Source organism: Gadus morhua, chromosome 19, assembly GCF_902167405.1.
Source record: "Gadus morhua chromosome 19, gadMor3.0, whole genome shotgun sequence".
NCBI lineage: Eukaryota > Metazoa > Chordata > Actinopteri > Gadiformes > Gadidae > Gadus > Gadus morhua.
In genome coordinates, this window is record NC_044066.1 from 19,452,523 (window position 1) to 19,477,479 (window position 24,957).

General features: G+C 47.0%; 1 protein-coding gene across 2 annotated transcripts; it reads right to left on the reverse strand.

The window, feature by feature from the left end:
* Positions 1 to 726: 726 nt before the first annotated feature.
* tmem168a (transmembrane protein 168a) lies at positions 727 to 20,858 on the reverse strand. Of its 2 annotated transcripts, none has more exons than XM_030341858.1 (6): positions 20,673 to 20,858; positions 16,836 to 17,788; positions 15,141 to 15,416; positions 13,640 to 13,782; positions 6,953 to 7,230; positions 727 to 2,791 (listed from the first exon to the last, which is right to left on the reverse strand). In XM_030341858.1, exons 2-6 carry the CDS (start codon positions 17,667 to 17,669, stop codon positions 2,235 to 2,237), a joined length of 2,088 nt encoding a protein of 695 aa, XP_030197718.1. In that variant the 5' UTR covers positions 17,670 to 17,788; positions 20,673 to 20,858; the 3' UTR covers positions 727 to 2,234. The 2 variants fall into 2 exon arrangements, with proteins under 2 accessions (XP_030197718.1, XP_030197717.1); XM_030341857.1 differs by lacking the exon at positions 20,673 to 20,858 and adding an exon at positions 18,424 to 18,524.
* Positions 20,859 to 24,957: the final 4,099 nt, after the last annotated feature.

Consider the following 24,957-nt stretch of genomic DNA (forward strand, 5'->3'; position numbering starts at 1 on the left):
TGAACCGCGCGCTGCCTGCTGCCGGCTGCATGTCGCAGTTCATGTACTTCAGCGAGTCAAAGCCAAAGTTCCTTTCCCCCAATTCCTTCTCAACGGCTCAGATAACCCCCACAACAGTCTCGTTGTGGAAATACAAGACACGTCAAAGAACCGGCAAGAAACAGCGTTACAGTGTGCACGCACGCACGCGCGCGCGCACACACACACACACACACACACACACACACACACACACACACACACACACACACACACACACACACACACACACACACACACACACACACACACACACACACACGGTCGAGTCTCAATGGCGGGCCAACGTCTCTGGGCGGGACAGGCAGAGTAAGGGGAGGAGCTGAGATTCTTGGTGACGTCATGAACACAGACATTCCAAATCAGCGCACTTGAGCCTCCGTTTTTTCAAAGGCGAGCAGAACAGCTAGTGCTCGTTTTACACCAAACGCAAGTTTTAGCCACTGGGGGACCATAGGCAGGCTAGGGGAACTCATATTTATGTTAGAAAACCTCATAAATTGAGATTTTCATGTCATGGGACCTTTAAGTTGTATTCATACAGTAAAACCATCCATTGCCAATTCATAAACCTAACCATGACAATAACGCAGGCTGCATGAGAACCATCCTCCATCAGCCACTTCCTCACACCTTCCTGTGCTCAAACCGCTTCTCCCTCCGCCCCCAATAGATCACAGTGGAAGGTTGACGGCGTGTAAAACATTTATTTCAATATTAAAATGCAATATTTTGTAGAAGGCGATACAGGGAAAGTCAAAGTCAGAAACAGGCATATGCAAACATTGTCTCAAAACATGGTACCAACAGGTACAAGTACAACCCCCCCCCCCCCCCCCCCCCCTTAAATTGTTAATAGTCCACGAAAGGCACTGGATAATCTCTTCTATAACAAAAGGAAAATATGTATAGGCCTACTATACATACGTTCTCCCACCCATTCTGAAGCCACACTTCCCACTAGTTTAGAGTCTGTCCGACGTAGGTACAAAAGCAAAGGGAAGTCGAGCCTAAGCGACCCCTTCCTAACGCGCTGTATCCTGCTGCTCTGCCATCCAAGGACTTTGTTCAATCATGGCGTCAGAGCACTGCATATAAAAAATATATAAACCTATAAATATTGCAAAGGACCGTCACTCCAGTCGCGGTACTGGTGGTGGCGGGCGGGGCGGGTGGGTTAGTGACTTGTGCGCGCCGTGGTTCTTACGACGACAGCACATCAGTAAATCAAACCCCATAGCCACCCCGCTAATCCCATTTGAGGGTGCTCAAGAAAGCCCTTCTAATCCCTTCCGTCCGTCACCTCAACTACCCCCCTGTCTCATCCCTCCTACCTCTCCCGGCCTGCCGGCTCGAATCGATCCCGTCAGCTGAGCGCCCATAAATGGTCATGTCAATAAGTGAGCCACGTCGGGCACGGTTCCGACCACAGAGCGACGTTCACCTCGGCCCCGATCGCCCCGTTGCCAAGGCACTCTAGAGAATGAACAGTTATTTAAAAAAAACATTACTTCATTTGAAAAATCGGAAAGCCATTTTGTCGTAACACAATACCGCGTTGCAAGCAAAAAGGGGAGGCACTTACATTTTTTCAGTACCCATAAACGCATTATATCCCGTTAATTAAATACAGTTTAAATAAGAAGGCACATTTTGCACACTTTTTTTCCCTCTCGATTTTTTGCGAGGCACTCTTGTGCCAAAGGATGACAATCAGTAGGATCTCCCCAAGGTAAAACAAAATCTCTCAGAACATCAAAAACAGAACAATTTGAGTCCTATTTGTGTGAAAGTGCGTAGCCGCCCGCGACAAGCCATCAGAAGCTGCGGCACTAATAACAATATTAGACGTAATGTGTCACCGACTTGTGCTGCCGCGATTCAAGTAGCCTGACTCTACACTACGAAATCAAAGGAAAGGAATTGTGCCAAAGTTGAACTCGCAGGTGATTTCTGATGAGGCGAATGAAGAGACTCTCATGAGGAGAGTTGGAAGGCTATTAGTCCTTTAAAATGTCAGTAACGACGTTAACCGTGTCTCAGCATACTGGCTATGCACGACTTTCTCTAGTCCCTCTGGTTTAAAACCCCAACATGGTGCGAGGAGGAGGGAGGAGGGAGGAGGGGGGGGGGGGGGGGGGGGGGACACGAGCGTACAAATCGTCCCCATACTGCACAAACACACCGGCGAACATCTACGAGTGCACGAGTTTGATCCCCTGCCCGGTGTCCAACACGGCGGGCGGGAACCAGCCCAGCTTCACGCGGCGGAAGCAGCGCAGGCAGACGCCGCAGAGCCAGAACAGGTTGAGGCCGCAGCACCAGTTGGACAGGTGCACCATGGGATACGTGGCCTTGGGGAAGTGCGTGGTCCAGTGCTTGGCCACGTCGCTGCCGGTGGGCAGGTGCAGCGCGTAGTCGCCCCAGCGCCGCGCCACGCCGTAGGCCGCCGCCACCGCCCGCCCCTTCTGCGACCACTGGGTGGCGCTGTCGGGGTTGCAGTTGAACTCCACCCACTCGGCGGTGAAGTCGCCGAGGCGCGGTCCGCCGCCGCCGCCCTCCTCGTCGGTCGAGCGGGACGGGGTGAGTGTGGCGCCCTGCACGGCCACGTAGACGTCCTCGAGCCGCCGCACCTCCTTCACCCAGGGGGCGGAGTGCTCCGTGTCCAGGATGAGGATGAGCCGAGAGCTGTGGCCGCCGATCTTCTCCCGCCACAGCTCCAGCAGATGGGCCAGCTGGAGGCACTCACCCCCTGGGGAGGGAGGGAGGGAGGGAGGGAGGGAGGGGGATGGAACGGAGGGAGGTTGGAGGGAGGGAGGGAGGGATGGAGGGGAGGGAGAAAGGGATTGGGGGGAGGGAGGGAGGGAGGGAGGGAGGGAGGGAGGGAGTGAGGAAGGAAGGAGGGAGGGGAGGGAGGGAGGAAGGGATGGGGGAGGGAGGGAGGGAGGGAGGGAGGGAGGGAGTGAGGAAGGAAGGAAGGGATGGGAGGGAGGGAGGAAGGGATGGGGGAGGGAGGGAGGGAGGATGGGAGGAAGGGATGGGGGAGGGAGGGAGGAGGAGGGAGGGAGGGAGGGAGGGGAAGGAGGGACGAGGGAGGGATGGGAGAGACACAAAAGAGAGATTTGGTCAAGAGAAGGATAGAGGGAGTCACAAAGTGAGAAACACAAAATCACAAAGGGTGATGGAGGGGTGGATACTGCGAGAGACAGAACCCAGGTGGAAACTAAGAGAGGGAGTCAGAGAGACACAGGGCCCCGGGGTTGAGGTTGAGAAGGGAAAAGTGGTCGATTAAGCGTGCGAGGTAGTGTTGCAAAGGTCTGGACACTTTCATAGCAGTGGATGTTCTTCTGACAGCACCGTGGTAGCACCAGAAGCATGGTGGATCCGGCTAGTTTGCACTGTTTTCTGCCTATGTGATGAAGCAGATTGATTGCCATAATCACGGTTCTTTTTTTAATAAGAAGCCTTGGACGTAAGCTGGTGTTTTTAGGGTGGCCAATCATCCCGGTTGGAGCCAGACAGTCATGGTATTTAATCCTCTGTCCTGCATGCAGCTAATAGAGAAGATTGTCCCTCATTCAAGGCGGGACCGAATACACATTTCAAGCTTTGAATAATTGTTGGGTTTACTAATCGAATATTCAAAGTGGTAATTTAAAAACAAAACAAGAAGGAAACTCACAGTGCGTATCTTTCCCCGTCTGACTCAGTGCCTGCGGAGACCATAACTGCAGAATCACCTTTTTAATCAACATCCAACCCTTTGAATTTCTAAAGCGGTTTAATAAGTTAGCAAAACTTATTCTAATAACTACAATATCATAGCAGGATTTCCGTGTGGACGAACAAACAAGGGTGTTTGAACGTTGTGCAAAGTTTTGATGAAATTGCAAGGCAGGACGATCACCATTCACCCGTAGAGGGAACACGCGAGCGCCATCGTGGACCGAATGCCAGATCATTTAAAAGATTGCTCCAAGTTCTATTCATGTTTATTCAATTACAAACCCCTTATTAGTGGTAGAGCTTTTTTGGTATAATTTGCCTTTGTATAAACACTGAAATAGCAGCCAAATACTTTCATTATTAAAACCTTGTCTTTATTCAAACCATAATCCCCCGGCTTGCCGCAAACTCTTATTTCTACGGCCCTAACCAACTAGTGGTACCGGCACCAAAATGAATCAATTATTATGAATAAATAATGGTAGGATTTCTGATATAATGTTAAATATTCTCATTTTAATTGAGTGTCTAATTATAAAATCGCCATCCAATGCACCGACCCCATCAGAACCACATCCATGCCCCAGACAAGACATTGTCCTATTCATGGATCCAACCATACACTGGTTGTACTATGGTACTATGCTCGGAAGACTTATCGCCAACTTTCCACCGCAGTGTCTAGACACAAACGACACACTTTCTCAAAAATAACTCCTTTCAAACCGGTCGAAGAATGTTTCAAGTGTACCGAACAAAGAGGCAAAACGGTGCAAGGTCCAAGTTTATGACAAGAGGACGGGCGACAAAACAGCGATAGCGAACATCGACTGAGCCCAGCAACCCTGAGAAAAACACACCGTCATTGTCAGGTCGGATTCTACGGCTGCCCACCAATCCCCCTGCTAAACATTTGCCCGCTCCCTTGTTGACATCGCTCACATTGTCAAGGTTACGTCTGACGTATACGTAGAGGGTCGAAGCGAGACGAAAGCGTCCATGTTTTGAGTACACAGCGGCGGGTTCCTGACGTCAAGAGGAACCCGAAGTAGTTGTGTGCTGAAACCAAAGGGATCGGCCATTAACGTGCAGAGGGCCACCGATTCAATCCACCCCCGACAATTGATGTGTTTCCAGGGTATCCGGCTCGTCCCTGACCACGGCTATGAACCCTTAAATGGCCCCCAGGAAATGTGAGTCTTGCTCACATATTGGGCGGCGCTTCGGAACGGGAATGTATGTCGGCCGACCGCGGCCGAGACAAAGAGCAAATACAAACAAGTGAGAACGAGCCATTAGGTTATGCTATCATACTTTGTCTGGCCAGCTGGAACCGATTTGGGGGGCCTCGCCAGCCTAGAAAACACATTCCTCTAGTGTGGTTCATCCTTCTCCCCATAGGGCTTCTGGGAGATTGTCCTTGTCCGTTTAAGGGCCCACCGTGGTGGGATGAAGGGAACTAAATCTGGGCCAGTGAGGCACTTCATGGGACTAAGCTTCAATTATTGCGGCAACATTGCCTTCTTTGTTGATGAATGCATCGATTGATTTGTTTTGTTGATTAATCATTCATTTACCATGAAATGTAATAAATGAAAACCAGTAAGGCTTAATTTTGCTTTCTTTCTTCGTCTTGATGAGAAGCCAAGTGAAATTTTATCAAGTAAAATAAAAAGTTTTACCAAAAACTTAAGAAATTATGAACATTTCTGAAGTTAATGCAAGCAGAGATTAAGTATATTAACCGCTGACGATTAATTGATTGAAAATGTAACGAACAGATTAAATGCATTCCAACCAATCAACTGACAAAATGGTTTCTACACCATCGGACACTGTTACCGGAATATACATTGGCATCAAACTCAATACAAAAAAAAGATCCATCGAACTAAAGTACAGTCCAAAACATAAAGAAAATCTAGAAAGCGACTTTTCGACAAAGTGATTAAAATCCGTGCATGGTTCGTTCTTTGAATATTCCGATTTAAAACAAAATCAGAAAAACCAAATAACAGTCGTTTTTTGGTTTTTCTGATTTGGTTTGGAATCAGAAAAAGGGCAAAAGGAATAAACAAGTAAACTGCATTGTATTTGTCTTTGTGTGTTTTGGGTGTTGGTTTTTTAAACCCGAAACAGAAAAACAAAAACAAAAATAGATAGGCCTACATTTAAAGTTATAGGCTACACCAGAAGGCAGAACGCAGCGAAGAAAAAAGAGCCAACCACCTAAATCAGCAATAGATTGTCTAATTATATTTAGCCTTAGTTATGGCCGCACTCGAACCTTATGGTGATTTTATTCGTGAACTATTTGACACTGGAAAGACACACAACGAGATTAGCACCGCTCTAAAGCAATCTGGTGCCCCGAAGTGCTCCGTTATGACGGTGAGGAGGTTCTGTGTGGAGCACAACCTTCGAAGAAGAAATCTAGTTTCAAATTTAGTTTCAGATTGTCCACTCGCAGACTAAGTTGCCGGCTCCCACGGAAAACAATAGAGCTGGCCATTGTAGAATGCGAGAGACTCGATGGAACGTTTGAAACGTCTTATATATGTGTTATTTTTTAATCCGTGTCCCCTTTCGTTCTTTGAATATTGAAGGTGATTACGTTTTTTTATATAAATATCACGCAAACAAAACAAGCAACTGGATTATTCAGTTTTCCCGTTTTGATTTAAAAAACAGAAAAATGCTGTTTATTTGTTTATTCCTTTTGCCCTTTTTCCGTTTCAAAACCAAATCAGAAAAACCAAAGAACGACTCTGTTATTTGGTTTTTCTGATTTGGTTTTAAATCTGAATATTCAAAGAACGAACCATACACAGATTTATTTGTTTATTCCTTTTGCCCTTTTTTCCGTTTCAAAACCAAATCAGAAAAACCAAAAAACGACTGTTATTTGGTTTTTCTGATTTTGTTTTAAATCGGAATGTTCAAAGAACGAACCATACACGGATTGATAAACCGTCAATTTGTTTCATTAACCGAAACCCGATCGGAATCTAATTTCGTGGGTAAACGGATTAAGCATTAGCACTAACAAAGACCCTATCAAAATAACAAAGAAAAAATGTCAAAAACATCGGCAAAGCGACTTTTCGACAAAACCGATCATCCGAAAGATTCGTTTCATTAACCGATACTATCGGAATCTTACGTTGCCGTTTTGGCTATGACTTACCGGCGAGCAGCCAGGCGCCGGTCCCCTTCTGGGTGTGTCCGCTGTAGAACACCAGGTAGGTGTCGTGGCGTGGCCCGTCGGCCGTGCGCAGGTCCAGGAAGCCCCGGAGCTTGGTCTGCACCGACTCCAGGGTGACGCCGCCGGTGGAGTAGTCGCAGCCGAACGTCTCCACCATGTGGTGGGAGAAGAGCCGCTGCACGCTGTTCAGGATCCCCGTGGAGCGCAGGTTCGACTCCTGGGCCCGCTCGGGGGACAGCAGGCTGGGCTGCCCGTCGGCGCTGGAGCGGACACGACGTTTGTTAAAGGGTTACGTATTATTCCACCGGGTGTGAGTGTGATTCGCCGTTACAAGCCGTTTTGAAAATCTGCCCCTTCTGACATCACACGTGGGCGAGTGATGACAGATAGATGAGCAACGTTTGCTGCAGTCCACTGGGTAGGTTGGTAGACTTGGCGATCCAGCAAACATTTAAGTGGACGCGCAGATTTTCAAACACTCACACCGGGTGGTATATGTCACCTTCAAACCAATCGGTTAGGGAGGGTGAATCGACGATGGATAGGGAACAGGAAATCTGATTTTGTGCATTTGATCGTTTCTGAAAAGGCACAGGTGAGGAGAGAAGAGGAAGCAAAGAGAGAGGCCAGGAACGATAAGCATGGACAGATGGGGAATTATGAGTCATTGTAAACAGGGAAATATACAGCGAGATTGACTGCTTAATATTTTATCAATATAAAGTATTTTCCAAAGCGATCAATAGGGAACTCAGAGAGGTCATTAACAAACAGGTAGGGATTAGTCAGTGTGCAACTCTCAGAGACGAATTCCATGACAAAGGGAGAGAAAAAGTAAAGAAAATAGAATTCTCAACAAAAAAGGCAACCCTTGGTTTCATTGAATCTAGAAACCGTAAAGGAAGGCCAGAGCAATTAAAAAGCGAATGTTGTTGTTGAACACGATGGATAAACGCTAAATAAAAAAAGTCCAAGTTGGAAGGCTTTTCACTGCACTTGAGCCTCAGTTCATTGTCAGCCTTGGCGATGGGACGCTCACACAGAGAGAGAGGAAGGTTGGAGTAACAAAGTGAACATTTGAGTGGAGCAGAAGAAGAGTCGGGACAAAAGGGAGACAAAAAATGTATTCAGCTGGAAAGGAACGCGAGACAGAAGGGCGATGGAACCGTTTCTATGTGTGCTTGCACAAATGTGTTCCCAGGAGAACAGTTAGTCCTCTGCCATTGCCTTCCAGCAAAGCGCACACACGCCCCTCCATAAAATAATTATTCACACAAATCTTTCACCCAGCACGCACACACACACGCACGACTCAATATTTAAAAGTGACGCACATACGCGCACACTGACTCATGCACGGCAAGGCTCGGAAAAATACTGAATGAACCCATATTTATGTTTTCATGTGTCAATTCTAAAAATACAAGACCCAGTAGTGTCCGTCTTTTGGGGTGTTCAGCGATTCCCATTGTTCTCCTGTAAAAGTCCCCATAAACCCCAAGATGCGGTTTCACCGCTGACTCCTTGTGCGCCCCTGTAATCACAGTCACCCCAGCCCCTGAGGAGGAGGTGTAGGTGTGTGCAGTGACTGTGGTAGGAGCTGAATCCCTTTTGCAATGTTCCCAGCCAACAGAGTGTATAATGGCCCTCTCCCGTTTTAGCCACGGCCCACCCCGAAGGAACAAATCCACTCTGATCCTTGAGGCGGACATGTGCGATGCAACAGGGTCGTACTGGATGTTCGTATCCTTGCAGGTAAGATCCGAGTATTGAAACTCGAGAATAGTATAACCCTCATTATGCGAGTCAAATAAGTCATGCATTAGATGGCTCATTAAAGGTAGGGTAGGCCATTTGAAGAAACCAGCCAGAGTAAGTTTGTGTGAAAGTATCCAAAGAACCTCTCTCTTCAGTCCTCTTTCCAAAGCCGCTCCCCCAAAATACATGGCTAGCTCTGCAAAGTATGCATAGGTAGGTAGGTTGACAGACAAGTCGGCCGTCCAATCCGATTGGACAAGCTTAATTCAGCCCTTAAATCACAGTTCACATAGTGCTTCAGGGAGACTGGCAAAAACATAGGATTTTCTACCGCTTATGCTAAATTAAGGTCTTATTTCAGGAACAGTGATTAAGTGCCACAGATTAATATGACGCCGATCACATAAGACATTTTATCCGGACCGGTTTATGGGATACACAACCAACGTAATCCGGCACCTGCGACAGACATGCAGTGGAATGGCAGGCCGCAGGTGTGTGTAACACTAAGAGACGCAGATGCCAGCTCAGGCCACAAAGCGCCTGCAAAAAAGCATGTAGCCTTGGCAGCAGCAGTTTCAACTTCCGGCGTTCCTTATGACTAGAAAGGGCCATGGTGGTAGGCGATCACAGATGCAGAGACATATTACATCGCAAAATATATTGTCCCCAATTATAAAGGAAAGGGGATGATTAGGAGGTTGCCAACGATGGATCATATGTTTTGGAAATCAAGGTTTAAATCTGAAATTGTCCATTAGTTTGGAGAAGAAAAATATCAGGGTTTTATTTTTAGGCCAATTCGCCCATCACTTTACATTCTCTTTACATGCTGCGATGTTGGATATTAAGAAAATCACATTATAGTTCACCCGCTTTCGCTAAATTAAGGTCTTATTTCGGGAACTGTGATTAACAAAAAATGCTTCTTAAATAAATTGCATACCCTAAATTATGTAGATTTAGAGTTGGGCTTCAAACCCAGAACATTTTGCATGAGTGTCAAACACTCTCTCCACTAGACTATGCTACACCCCGTGTTGACATTTATTCCCTTTATGCTTGGCTGTACCAAGCAGCAAGGAATTCCGGTAATTCTGACCTTTAAACACTTTGCCAAGCTACATCGCAACGCTGAATGTCTCGAGTTGAGCATTTGGGTCGCTCCCAGGGATGTTCCAAGTTGTAGAGCATACAACATACGATAACCTGAGGGGCAGGTTATCGAAGCGGAGAGGGTGTCTGACGCCAAGCCAAAAGGTGCTGGGTTTAATCCCCCACGACTGCGATCCAACTTTATGCATCCTTGAGCAGGGCACCATAACCCATAACCCCTAACTTCAGAACAGTATCTGAATTCACAAAAAAGTCCCTTTCGATAAAAGGCACAGACTAAGTCACAAAAATTCTCGTCAGTAAGTCGGTGAAGTTCGAATGGCTGAGCTTACCATTATGTCCACAGGGTCAAACCTTTTTGAACAAGACTTGAATACGGAACTGGCATGAGTCAGCGTTTTTTTTCTTCCTTTTTCGGAAACTGTAAAAATTGTTCCATCTCAATCCTGGTTTGAGCGCCCCCCCCCCTACTAGACGTATAAATCGCCTGACTGCGGGTTGCTTTTGGCCTTCTGACAGCGCGGCAGTTGGAGACCCCGCCCTCATATATGTGGACGGATAAAACGAGAAATTAAATGGGCCGGCCCTGGCCCGGGCGAAGGGTCTGCCGTTCCCACAGCTCTGTTTAATCTCCTCTGATCGCAGCGCGCTCTGAGGGCGGCGCAACTCGCAGTTTGGGATTCAGACCACATCTCACACCATTAGGCTGAGCTCTCTCTCCGTCCCGTCTCTCTCTCTCTCTCTCTCTCTGCTTCCATCTCTCGGTCGCCCTCTCTCGCTCTTTTATGACCCCCCCCCCCCCCCGACCCATTCCGCCGTTACCCACCCGCCACTGTTTACAACCGCTGCTCCCCAGCGCCGTATTCTCTCCGCTATCTATCTCTCTCTCTCTCTCTCTCCATCTCTGTGTCTATCTCTCTTACTTGTTGCTTCCTCTATTAAAGACTCTCTCTTCCTCTCTGCCTACCACGCTTTTTGTATCTCGCTCTTCAACTCTTTCTTCTGTAACCCCTTCTCTCCAGCTCTTTCTCCCCTAGGGTATTCCTCCCTGCCTCCTCCCTTGTCTTTGTCTCCTTCATCTCTCTTCCCTCCCTCCCTCTGTCCCCTATTATTTTATCCACTCCCTCCCTCCCTCCCTCCCTCTGTCCCCTATTATTTTATCCATTCCCTCCCTCCCTCCCTCCCTCCCATATTCTTTCATTCCCTCCCTCCCTCCCTCCCTCCCTCCTCCACCCCGCCAGCTCAAACATAACTCTCGCTCGCTCGTCATTCTGAAAAAGCTGATGCGCAGCCATCAAACGGGAGAATCCACGCTGGCGCATTCTCGTCATGTCCTCGCCCCTCCCTCGCCGGGGGGGTGCGACGGCCTCTGCATACAGACAGAGCGAGAGCGCAGGCGGGAGGGCCTCTCGATCCGAGACTTTTAACGAGACACGGGCTGCATCCCGAAACACAGAGAGGGCTGCGGGCCGTCTGGGTGACGCTGCGTTTGAGGGCCATTCTTCTGAGTGGAGAAACCTCCGGGGTTAACGTTCAGATAACACTAACAGGCCTGATTATGGTTCCACGCTCACACAACGCAATGACCCTGCAGACGCTTCGACGCAGTTTTGGACTTTGGTTTGTTCTGCTTCGGGTTTTAGTAAGCGGACCAATCACAGCCCTTGCTGCAGTGTCGCCTCGAAGCTAACCATTTTTGGGAGGCGCAAGTAAGGCCCTAGCATTGGCCGCAAATGAGGGTCCGCAAGGACCCTCCTTGCGGCCACCGCTAGGGCCTTACTTGCACCTCCCAAAAATTGTTACCTTCGAAAAAAATTGTTACCACATTGTCCCACAAATCCTGCACACATTGTGTCAACGTGGGACCATAATCAGCCCTTAACATAGGGGCAGCGACGAGATGGAGAAAGATAACGACATCAAGCCCCGAGAAACACAGAGCACCTGCCGCTTTGCACACGTAAACAAAAAACGCGAAACCCGGGAATGAATGATATGCTGATTCACAAATGCGGCGGCTATTGGCTATTAGCGTCAGATAGCTGTCCAGATTAAGAGGAAAGATGCTGACATTAAGCCCCTTAGAAACACAAAGCACCTATAGGCCGATAAAACAAAACAAAGAAGGGTGGAAGGAAAAAAAAACCGAAAAAAAAACTGATTCAGCCGCTTTCAAATGAGTTTGGCAACCGGCGGAAAAACCCCGGCTGATTGTGGCTGGCAGCTCGCGAATAACTGCTCCAACTTTGTATGCCGGTGAACGAGCGCCGTCCCTCAAGGGCCCCAACAAACATTAGCGCGCACGCCGCATGCATAGTTATCAGCCCACTTAGCCGCATGCTCCACCGCTAACCACGGAGCCACCTGAGTGGGGAGGACAGGACGCCACGGAACACAAACAAACAGGAGCCGCGCCGCAGACTCTGACACGTGGCCATGGATCACAGGCACGACAGGGAGGGCCCGGAGTGAGAGAGAGGGGGGGGGGGGGTGGGGAGAGAGAGAGAGAGGGGGGGGGAGAGAGAGAGAGAGAGAGAGAGAGAGAGAGAGAGAGAGAGAGGGGAGATAGAGAGCGAGAGGGGGGAGATAGAGAGAGAGAGAGAGAGAGAGAGAGAGAGAGAGAGAGAGAGAGAGAGAGAGAGAGAGAGAGAGAGAGAGAGAGAGAGAGAGAGAGAGAGAGAGAGGGGGAAGAGAAAGAGAGGAAGAGAGAGAGGGGGGGAAGAGAAAGAGGGGGGGGGTAAGAGAGGAAGAGAGAGAGAGGGGGGGGAGAGAGAGAGAGAGGGGGGAGGGGAGAGAGAGAGAGGGGGGGTAAGAGAGAGAGAGGGGGGGTAAGAGAGAGAGAGAGTTAGAGGGGGGGAAGAGCGAGCGAGCGAGCGAGCGAGCGAGAGAGAGATTTTAACGCAGCCATTGTTATTGCTGGAGCCCAAAGCAACATGCGTGTTCAACACGTGTTGTGCTGCAAACTGGCAGCTCTCCCCGGTCACAAGCTTCCCCATGGGAGCGCCCGTATCCTCAGATGAGTGGAACTGATGTGCGCGTGCATAATTCATGACCTTTGAACCCGTTACGCGTGTGTGTCCACATGTGGCCGCGTGTGTATACCTGCAGAAGGCTGACTGTTCTCCCAGAGCACCCGTGTGCATACATGCGTTTGTGTCTTCATGTATGCATGTATGCATGTACGTATGTATGTATGTGTATGTCGATGTGCACATGTATGCGTGTTTGTCTCTACCTGCATAAGGCCGTAGGTATGACCAGGGCACCCATGTGTGCATAGATGCATGCATGTATGTATGCATGCTAGGGCTGCACAGTATATCAAATTTTTATCGCAATGACGACATTGGCATCCCACGATGACATGTAGTGTTCTTGCGATATTTTCGCGATATTTTTTTAAAATAATGAATCCGCAAAAAAATGAAAACCAAAAAAGGAACGAGCCCCGCCCATGCAGTATACGCTCTACCTCCGCTGCAGAGCAAACCAAGCGCTCCCTGTACACCTGTCTGCGACTGCGCGAGTCCCTCCTGCACACAGCGGCGCGAAGCCTGAAAAAGGGGGGGGGGGGGGGCGTGGCCTGGCGGCAATTTGCCGCTGATCAGTGTGTGGCTCCTACCACTAGGGGGTGGTAGAAATTCTAAAGATTTTTTTTTGCAATGAATAATCGTGGTAAATAATCGTGATATCAATATTGATCAAAATAATCGTGATAATCATTTTGCCAATAATCGTGCAGCCCTTGTGTGTACGTGTATGTCGATGTGTACATGTATGCGTGTTTGTCTCTACCTGCATAAGGCCGTAGGTATGACCAGGGCGTAGCCGACACAAGTGCCCCCCAGGCAGCTGCCCAGGTCGTGGAAGAGGCCGTGGGCCAGGGCCTCCAGGTGCACCACCACCAGCAGGGCACTCAGGAAGAGGCCCTTGTTGTCCTGGGGACAAACACGTGGAATAGAATCACAATAACATACAGCAGGAATGACCGGAAGCCCGCAATGCATTGCATTTTCATTTTACTTTGCCTTTATTTTACTTATCTATTTTATTTTATTTTACGAAGATGTTTCTATGTGAAGCACTTTGAGTCTGTCTTGTGTATGAAAAGTGCGATATAAATAAAGTTGCCTTGCCTTGCCTTATGTTGTATTGCAATTTTTTTGTCAATCTTTGGCAGGCAGATTTAGAGAACTGGTTAATATAACCGAGTTATGAATTGCAGAAGTTGTTAAATCGGTTAATCGAGAGACTGAATAAAACATACATAGTGTCCAATCTTTCTTTTGGGGACAAACAGATTGTGATAAACTAGTCCATTATTGCCATCTGTACACATCATCCCTTTGGAGTTACGATACAAAACTATCCATAGGCCTATGGATTTATAGATTTGTTCAGCTCTACCCAAACCACACTTGGGTTTTTGTGTCCAAGGGAAACATCCCCACGACATGATTTTGCATCCGCCATCTTCTATACCTAATCTTTTTAAGGCCTAGTCCTAAATCGTTGCCGGTTGACAGTAAGACCTAGAACATTCTGTCACTTACTTTTATTCTATTTATTCACAAATGCTTGCCCATTTTTCCCCCGGTGCAATTTGCAATAAACTATTACATTTACACAGACTATAAATTACAGTTGACGTGTAACATTTTTGTATTCTGCATGTGCTCCCAGGATTATTATTATTATTATCATGTTCTCTACTTTGTACTATATTTACTTAATTATTTACAATACAAATCTTAATGTCACTATTCAGTCAATTGGCAGTCGCTTTCCTCCAAAGTGACTACCAGTGACTTTGTACCAGTGAATTTGTCTAACAGCAAGCAACCAATCACTATCGCACACTGGGGGCACGCATGGGCATTCTATTAGCCTTCCATAGAATACAATACAGTAGAATACAAATGCTGGCCCAGATCTGTGGGGCGGTTCAACAAAGTATTATGACATTTCAACTGATTATTTAACAGCGGAAGTTTTTATTTTATTACACGCAAAAATACTTGGGGTGGGGGGGGATGAGTAGACCCATCCCATCTGTAGCTGCTCAAATCTGCACACACCATCCAGCCATCACAATACAACCAACGTCCATCACCCCCAGCGGTATTGTCGCACCAGCGACAATACCATGAACCCATCTTAAAATCCATATAACAACAAATATATAAATCCATCGGCGGGCCTACGGATAGTTTTGTATCGTAGCTTCAAAGGGATGATGTACACGGATGGCGATACTGGCCTATCTTCATCCTGCAACAAAAGGCGGTCGTCCTACCTGCCAGGACACCGCGCCCAGGAGGACCGTGGACACCACGCAGAACAGCACCAGTCGCTCCGAGATGAGGCAGAAGTGCCGGATGCCCCTGGACGCCATGACGCTCTCCAGGCCCCGGGTGTCGGAGCGCAGGGCCCTCAGCGCCTTCTGGCACTGGCTGAGCTTGGAGTGGAAGCCCCAGAGCGTGATGAGCAGCACCACGTGGCAGGCCAGCCAGAACAGGCCGAACACGCAGAAGCCTGGGATCACCAGGTACCACAGCTCCAAGAGCCCCATCTGAAGGGACAGGGGGTCGGGGGGGGGGGGGATACGTTTAGACTGGGTAGCGTTACGCCGCGTTCACACCACACCCGTCCGTTGACGGAGCTCGTTGACTTTGCATGGGGAGCTGTCGAAATGCATTGTGGGTCCGTGCGTTCCGTCGGCTCCGTTTGCCCTGCGGCAAAAAGTTGAGAAATGTAAAACTTTTCAGGCACCGACGGATCCGTCGGCCAATCAGATCGCGGTATGCAAATTCACGCAAATACACTGTCCAATGAAATCGCCTTAGTAATAAAACCCGGGAAAACACATGGATATGTCAAAAACAAAAAGCTCCCATACCGCCATCGTCCGTTGACCGACGTGTGCAGTGTCAACGCGGCTTTAGGCTAGTTTAAAGGACCCTATTTTACTTTATTTTATTTTATCTATGAGGTTGTGTTGGTGATTTGCCATCACAAGCCATTACAATTTAGGAGACATTTTATTTTATTTGTCCATAATTGTTGGTCACACATCATGCAAGCCAAGTGGTCAGGAAGCTAAGAACAGCGAAACAAACAGTGTGAGTGTTTTGTTCAGACGATTAACACCTATTATAAATGACGAAAAGGAAGTCTCTGCTCCAAACGGTTTGTGGCAGCAAATGTAAGCAGATTCACTTCTGCCGGTAACTATTACACTCCAACCGACAAGTTGCTACAGTCTACTGGGGAAACTGATGGGGGGGGGATTTAATGGCTTGTAATGGCTTCCTCAGTAGCACACCTGGTAGTAAAATTGGGGCTCTTTAAATAATGCAATATTAAAAATATAATGTAACTAAAGTGATACTGCATCATTAGGCAGAAACATGAAACTGCTCCTTGAGGGCACGCACATCTAATTTTGTGAAATGATTGAGTTTTTATTTTATATAAAGCTCCTTATTTCCTAACAAGCAGTAACAGGGGAACATAATCACTCAGGTAATGAAAAAAATATTACATTTTTCTCCCACCCCCCTGACCAGCCCAGCCCCGTTAAATCACTTCCCCACACATGCTGCTGAGTTTACCTTTCCGGTGGCCAGCGCAATGGGGGCTAGCGGCTGTATAAACCGAAGCATGTGGGTATTATTATACCAAAAATGAATTACATTTTTGGCCAAATATTTCAAATTATGTCCATAATGTTTGTACCAAGGTTTTATGTTGCATTTGTAGTGTGCCTCATTCACACATTGGAAAGAGAGAGAGCGAGAGCAAGAGAGAGAGAGAGCGAGAGAGAGTAAGAGAGCCAGAAAAAGAGAGAGAGAGAGAGAGAGAGAGAGTGAGAGAGAGAATATGAAAAAAGAGAATAAGGGAGCGAGCTGAGGGATAGCAAACCAACAACCCATGACAAAACCAAAACAAATTACGACATTTTCCCCACAATTCAGCGGCTGACGTTTACCTTCAAGGCCGCCAGCACAAAGAAGGCCACCTCGACCACGATGAGAGGCAGCAGGGACAGCGTCCTCCAGACCCTCCCCGGGGAGAGCAAGGGGAGCCAGCGCTCACACGGCCCCACCCCGGAGAAGTAGAGGTCCAGCAGGGGCTCGCACAGCAGCCGACCCAGAAAGCAGCCCAGGGCGAAGGGGTTGGCGTTGATGCCCAGGGCGTGGAAGAACACCACGACGGTGACCGCGAGGAACAGCGCTAAGCCGGGCAGCGCCAAGAGGGCTTTCACCCTCAGGGCCACCATGACGACGCCCAGAGCCGCCACCACGCCGATGATGGCCACGGACTTGTCGGCGGGCATGGCAGTGCTGGCGATCCCGAAGCCCAGCAGCTCCAGGAGCTCGATGGAGGTGAGGAGCGTGGGCTTGAGGCGTGCCGCGCCGAGAACACGCTCCACCACAGCCCAGACGACGTTGGAGGACAGGCTAGCCATGAGCAGCCAGTCGGTCACCTTCTCCTTGACGTCTTTGTCAAGCTTGGGCCCGTCGACGAAGCACAGGAGCCCGAGGAGGAAGGCGAACCACAGGTGGAAGAAGCTGAGGCTGGCCTTCTCCACCCCAAAGTAATAGTGGAGGATGCTGGTGATGCCCAGCACAAAGAGACCCAGGCAGAAGATGATGAGGATCACCGGTTCGTCCGTCATCTCCCAGCGCGTGTACATGCCCACACACACCGCCACGGTGAGGTTGAGGCTTGACAGGTAGCCCAGGAAGCAGACGGCGGTGAACATGTCCACGGCTTTAGGGCCGCGGGGGCGTGGCTCATCGTCCTCTTCGCCCTGAGGCATGGTGGAAGTCAGTGCTTGTTTTGTCCTAACTTTTTTAACTTGGATTGTGTCGGTTCTTCGTTGTCGTCGAATGGAAACAGCGGATCATACCTCAAGACTTGTGCCTGTTCCATCAACCCCTGTGAGGAAATGAACATGGTTCATTTCACAGGTACAGTGTTGTTGGACAGCATGCAGGACAAGTACATGTCAATCATTTTTACACTGAATACATCCATACATAGATTCATGTGTGTGTTTCTACATACATGTTTGCTATATGGACACATGCAATAAGGTAGTCCCTTATCTTGATTTTTGTAAATTTATTGATGCTTAGAAAATTGTACGAGCATGTTGATTGTGCTCATTTTATCATAGTTATTCCTTCTTGACCAGTTCATTCTTGGAAAAGAGATTTTAAACTCAATGAATTTTTACCTGGTAAAATAAAGGATACTGATTGATTAATCAGTCGAGCAAATGATTATCCATTATAGCCATTAGTCAGCAGTGAGCAAACATAGACTGTTGTCATAACTGAGGATGTGGCATATTCTGTGCAGCCAGGCAAAGTTGGAGGCTACTGTTAGCTTAACTGCTACCTGTCTCTCCCAAACTCCTCAATCTGTACACATTAACATGACGCACTCGTTTGTTCATGTCAAGCAAATTACGCAAGGATAGAAGCGGTATTGCATGTATTGGTAAGGATAAATGCGTGTATTGGTAACATGTATGTAATATTTGCATAGAGTTATCGAGAGTTACTTACATCTTTGAGATTTTACAAACTAAATGTACTTCCGGACTCAGTGCACTACGGCATCTCAAATGGACCAAAAATCGCAAATTCAACGTGCCACCTCTGGCTCGACACAGAAATTCAATTAATGGGGAAGGAAACTGAGTGTTGACTTATGAATAGCAATTCATTACTGAGAACTAGGAAAGAGAAATCTTAAATGATAACTTCTTAGAATAACGAATATTTGGATGTTATTTGTGGATAAGCAATGACTTGTAAAATGTCCATTTGGCTGTTGATGAGTAAGTGACACCACACCAACACACCAAAAAAAAATGTTTATATTGCCTCTTTCCTGAACCTCTTCACTTTCTGAACAAAAATGAAACCAATTTCATTAGCGTGAGTGTGTGTAAATATGTTACATGGTGGATTTTATCTGCTGCTTAGATATTTGCATTAACGGCGCAATTAGTGCCACCAATTTGACATTGGTGGTACTAATTGTGCCTTTCTATGCATGGCCATTAAGACCACATGGCCATTTACTTTAACTTGTATCTTTGTTACGGCGAATTGGAGGTAAACACAAAGTAATTGGATTATGTGAATAAGCCCATATCATAAATAACACACACACACACACACACACACACACACACACACACACACACACACACACACACACACACACACACACACACACACACACACACACACACACACCACACACACACACACACACACACACACAAACACAAACGTTGACTCACATAAACTGAATAACGGCATCTATTTTGTTCATCTTTATGTGCAGATACTGTATCATATTTGTTTTGACGATTTGAAATGAAAACAGGCAATTCTTTCACTGCTGATTATGAAGCAATTATTTTGCCGACCCTGCTTATTTTTAGAGCAAGTGCACAATCAAAAAAGTGTTGTTATTTTGGGTGGGGGAGTATTTCTGCCACTTTCTCAGATTAAAGCCAATGATGGCAAAAAAAAACTATTAGTCTTGCACTGAAGTCTCTCTGCCCAGTAATTTATCTGCTGTTTTCTGCCCTCAAATGTAATAGTTAGTTATTGGTTTGGTTAACCAATAACTTACACGGGCATGTGTCTGTGGTTGCGTGTACATGAAATAGAGTAAGAGAGAGGCTGATCTATGTGTGTGTGTGAGTGTGTGTGTGTGTGTGTGTGTGTGTGTGTGTGTGTGTGTGTGTGTGTGTGTGTGTGTGTGTGTGTGTGTGTGTGTGTGTGTGTGTGTGTGTGTGTCTGTTTGTGCATTCATGCATTTGTATGTGTTTGGGTAATACTAATTATGTGTGCTTGTGTGTGCTTGTATATGTGTGTGTTTATGTGTTTGTGTGGGGAAGGGGGGGGGGGGACTAAAGAATAAATGCTAAGCTTTTCTGCTGTAGGTTTGAGGAGTATTAAGGTAGACAAACATACTATTTAAGATTCAGAACGTGCCTCCCTTAAACAGTCAGAACAGCATCCATATCCAATCAAGTAGCTCTCTCCCTCTCCCGCTCTTTTTCTCTCATTAGAATACACACCCAAATCTCCTCAGATACGGTACCCTGCTCAAAAACACATCCTGTTATATCCATGACAAATGGTAATTTCTAGGCCGACTTTTTTTGTGAAGCCAGGAAATGGCTGTGTGTGTATGTATATGTGTGCTATGTTCTTTAAGCAGCTTACTCAATCATGACTTTACTCTAAAGCGTTGGCAGCACTATAGCAACTAGAGCTGCATCTTATCTCTATAGGATCTCTAGTTACGCCTTCGCTCTAGTAACTGAAGCTAAATATTGGCTCTATATGCTCCCAACAAACCTCATATGGTAAAGCTATATCTGAGTTCTTTAGCAAGTAATGCTACATTCAAACCCTGTAGCCACTCAAGCTACAATTGAACTTCACAGCAAGTCAAGCTATGTGTGGGAAGTCTATCTACTCAAAGCTTCATTTGAACACTTTTAACTTCAGTAGTATAACGAAGGAAAAAAAGACACTTGAAGTTGCATGTGAGCCCTGAATATATCCCAGATTAAATAAAGGCCTGACCGACATAACTGCACCATGGTGCAGTTATGGCTAGACACTCAGCTGGTGGCTAGACACTCAGCTGGTGGCTACGGCTAGCTTGAAGGCTACCTGAAGATTTAGCGTCACCTTTGGCTGATAAAGCTTAATCCGAGCCCCGTAGCAGAGTTCTAACTACTACTAAAACCATCTTTAGTGCTTAGCAACTTCAAAATGCTTACTCTTATGGCCCGTCCTTCACCGACTGTAGTGAGTCAGCGAGCGTTTTGGGGCTGACATCAGCCCCAGCTGTCCTGTCCTCAGCTGGGCTGTTGTGGGACCGCTGGTGGGGGAGCCAGCCGCGCACAAAAAGGGTTTGACTTCTCAAGGTTATTAATTATCTTCAAGCCGGCTGCGAGAGAGGTGGTGTGACCAGGCTGGCTTTCTTCAAAGCACTCTTTGTAATATGACTTCCTCAACGGGGGCTAGATGACAGATTGCGTAATTGGATAAAGATATTTATAGAAAGCAGAACTCTGTGGAACAGAAAGCATCAGCAAGTCGTCCAACACCCCCCCCCCCCCCCCCCCCTGTGCTTTGTCTGATCTTTTTTATATGTATTGCAACGTGAAGTCCAAATCCTTTTATATGAGGCCAAGGCCTGCTTTTAATTATAAAATAATAATGACTGAATATGTCTGGTCGAATATATAATGTTTGTAAAGGAAGAGTAACTCATGTGGAGAAGGATGATCGTAAAATAAATGCACACTGTGACATTTTCAATCTCTTTTCTTAATGGTTTCTTTCCAAGCGGCGATATGTCTCCAAACAGAGAAGGAACCACAGGACCTTTCTTTATTTTTATTCAAACAGATCATATGAACCCGTGGAACGAATGATTACTGTGTCAGTCAGGTGACAAAATTGATCAAATATTCTGGCAACTGCCAACCATAGCGAGTGAGAAACAAAAGTTAGTGTGCTTTCTGGCGTGCGCCTGGTGTGTGTGTGGGGATATGTGTGTGTGCGTGTGCGTGTGTGTGTGTGTGTGTGTGTGTGGGGGGGGATATGTGTGTGTTTGTGTGTGTGTGCATGTGCGTACGTGCATGCGTGTGTGTGTGTGCATGTGCGTACGTGCGTGTGTGTGTGTGTGTGTGTGTGTGTGTGTGTGTATGTGTGTGTGTGTGTGTGTGTGCGTGTGCGTGTGCGTTTGCGCGTGCGTGTGGGGATATGTGTTTTTTTGTGTGCGTGTGCGTCCGTGCGTGCGTTTGTGCGTGTGCGTGCGCTGGGGTGTAGGACCGCCACCAGAGAGGTCTTTTCAATCAGAGTTCCATCTTCAGAGGAATCAATATGAAGACGTGGTACAGCCAAAGTGGATGTTAGGGGGGGGGGGGGGGGGGGGGGGATGCATCAGAAAGGCTAAATCAAAAGCTGTCCAACTTCGGGGCATCCATCACCAATGGAATGAATTTCCTTGAAAAAAAGAGTAAAGCCAGCGAATTCAGAAAGATGCAAGAGAGTGAGCGCATGCTTTAGAAACTTTAAAAGCTCCCTCTAACCCACATTCGCTGGGAATCTGATGTCTTATTTATGAGCATAAAAGGAGAGAATAGTGGGGATGATATGGAGCAAGGAGTAGAAAAAAAACGTTAAAAATCATTCGTTTTTTATGGCATTTCATCTAGGTCAATATTAGAAACATAAATAAACAAAAATATAAATTAATGTTGGCTAACATAACATGGCTATGAAATTAACCCTGAAATAAAAGATATATTTTATGAAAAAAAAATAATACTACTGCAAGGAATTGTGGGACGGCAATATCTTTACTTTCGTAAAGGATGATCCAGTGTAGCCTATGCTAAAGGAGATAAGAGAGGAAGCATTGAAGCACCTTTCCTTAGCATTAAGATAACTCAAACAGCTCTTATCAAGGCTGCCACCTAGGAGCCTTCCTGAGCAAAAAAGACTATCCAAGCACAGCATGGACCATCCTTTACCGAAGGAACGGAGACAATGCTGTCCCACAATTCCTTGCGGCTGGATCATTTAAAGCGGCTTACTGTTCAGCCCTTTATTAAAAACAATGGTTAGCTTTCAGTGTCTTTGTTTATAAACTTGCTAGACTGGAACACAGTGCCCTCCTTAATGCTGGCCTCAGCTGGTTCTCAGGTGTGTCAGCACAGGTAGAAAGGCCGAGCAGAGGTTACCGCCCCTTTTTATAGATTCTGCCCCTTGGGTCTTATTGCTCGAAGCCTGCTACCTGCCCTGCCACAAGTAACAAAGTATTTATTTATTTTTATTATATTGACTCGTGTTTATATTCATATTTTATTCATTATGATTTATTTCATAGCCGTAATTATTTATTTCATAGATACATTTATTTATTTATTTATTTATTTAATATTGACTTAAATATTCTTTGTTTATATGCAGTATGGAATTAGCAAAGCTAAAAGGGAGAGAGTGGGGGGGGGGGGGGGTTTACTGAGAGAGCGAGAGTGTAAAAGTAAATCCCTCTCCACTGATTAATGTTGAAAGGAAGTGAAATCTACCACTCACAGTCATTTCCTGCTCAAAAGGCATCCGTCTCCGCGGCACAATGATGACGGCTCATCTCTCGCCAAGACATCTCCACGTCGACTCAGGGAGGGATCAATTCAAACCACTATTACACTGCGTGAGCACTTGAAGAAAAAAATAAAAGCCAGCCATGACGCCAGAGCGAGAAACAGCTCCTTTGCACGTCAGGCCTCGGGAACACAGCTGTTTGTCAAGTCGTGTCGAGGAGGAATCTTCCCGGTACGGCGTAGTGTGTCAAAGCTGTACGGTGGCTTGGAACGTGAACGTAATTCGTCGTGACACGTGATTTCGACGCGAATAAAAATCAAATTCGTTTGAGGATTTAAAAAAAAAACGTGTAACTTCAGAAGACATTTCTCATCTTTAAGATGTTCGCATAGTTCCGTGGAAGGAAAATATAATTAATGGCACGGCGTGAAAACATTTTTTATTGTTATCATTGGAACCCAAGGTGTTTTGATTATTTGTGAGAGCCCTTTAATACATTTACCACGGCAGTCGTACATTTGCCGATTTAATTGAGCTCTCTCTGTGAGCCTGTCCTGCTGTGCTGCAATGGATTTTTAATAACCTAGACTGAGGCACTCCAACCGCGCTGCACCGCCGAAAAGTCAGATTCATTTATTGTGATGACGGGGGGGAGGGAAAGGACATTTCAAAAGAGTACATCTGTTTGTGTCATTCTGAGGAACGCCGCCAAACAGCGACGCCCGTTTACTGCGTAGCCTACGTGCACGTAGACGCCCCGACAAACGGCTGCGTTCCCTCACCGCCGCCGCGTCCCCTGACTACCGATAATGGCGCGTTGTTCATTATCACAAGCGCAATTTCTCCAAACGGCTGCTTGGGACGTTCAATCCCTTGTCGCGGCGACAGCGGTGGTTTTAATAACTCGCCGGTCTTGTAATTGGCGCCAGAAGGAGTCGGTTGGGTTGCTCTTGCCTCGCCCCCCGCCCAGATGGGGTGGGGGGGGTGGGGTTGGGTCGATGGCGGGGGGGTGGGGCTGTCTCATACCCGGCCGCCCCGGGTAGTAGACAGATAGACGGTGAATCCATGCCAGAGAGCGGGACAGCTTACAGGTCTCTCGCTGTGCTCTCTCAGGTTTTAGCAAATCGGCATCTGTTTGCTGGTGTCTGTGAGCTGATAAAACCCATCAGCCCCCCATCATGGAAATGCTTTCGGGGGGAGAAGCGGGGACAGCAGCCAGCTTATGGAATGAGATACATGGCGGCAATAGAGATGGTCGATACGGGCACTTTATTGAACCACTGCCGCAACCGAAACGAGATACGATGATTACACATAGAGTGACTAACGGGTGAGTTCGGGGAATCAACCGAGACTCCACGAGAGTTGGAGGTAGTGGCCTTCATCACAGAGGTGTAGCAGCAGGGGAAAACACAGGTGTGGTTCATACAGGGATTCAAGCTTTTTCACAGCGGTATCATCATAGGATAAACACAGGTGTCCCTCGTAACTCTAATGATGGCTCTGCTCCTTTAATCCAATCTAAAGCACTTTTGGACCACCTCTAGGCTACGTTTACACGTAGCCGGCTATTTTCATAAACGGCCATTTCACCCTCTCCTTTGTCGAAAATAACGTTGTGTACACCTGTCAGTTGTCAGAAAGGTTTTAGGCTACACTAACCCGTGTATATATGCCGCCAGGACATTGTAAAGCTGTGGGTGGCAGTGGGACGAGATGCTCAACCATAAGATGCTCCTCCATGTTCAAGCCATTCAGAATCCCAAATGAAAATGTAAACATAGGTCGCACTATTGGCGCAGATGCAAGGTCTAGCGCATACTGTGACGTCGGCTGCATAAAACCCAGGTTTTTTCAGTTTACATGCAAACGTGCATCCAAAGTTTTCCAAAATATCTGGCCAGAGTTTTTAGAAAGAATAGTTTACAGAGACGAGTTCTCCATTTG

Bases quoted from the DNA above. Each gene is read 5' to 3' on its own strand.
- tmem168a (XM_030341858.1), bottom strand. From the start codon at position 17,669: ATGCCTCAGGGCGAAGAGGACGATGAGCCACGCCCCCGCGGCCCTAAA. The intron at 15,417-16,835 runs GTAAACGTCAGC...CTGTCCCTTCAG, and splicing joins TTGTGCTGGCGGCCTTGAAG to ATGGGGCTCTTGGAGCTGTG. The intron at 2,792-6,952 runs GTAAGTCATAGC...CTCCCTCCCCAG, and splicing joins CGGCGCCTGGCTGCTCGCCG to GGGGTGAGTGCCTCCAGCTG.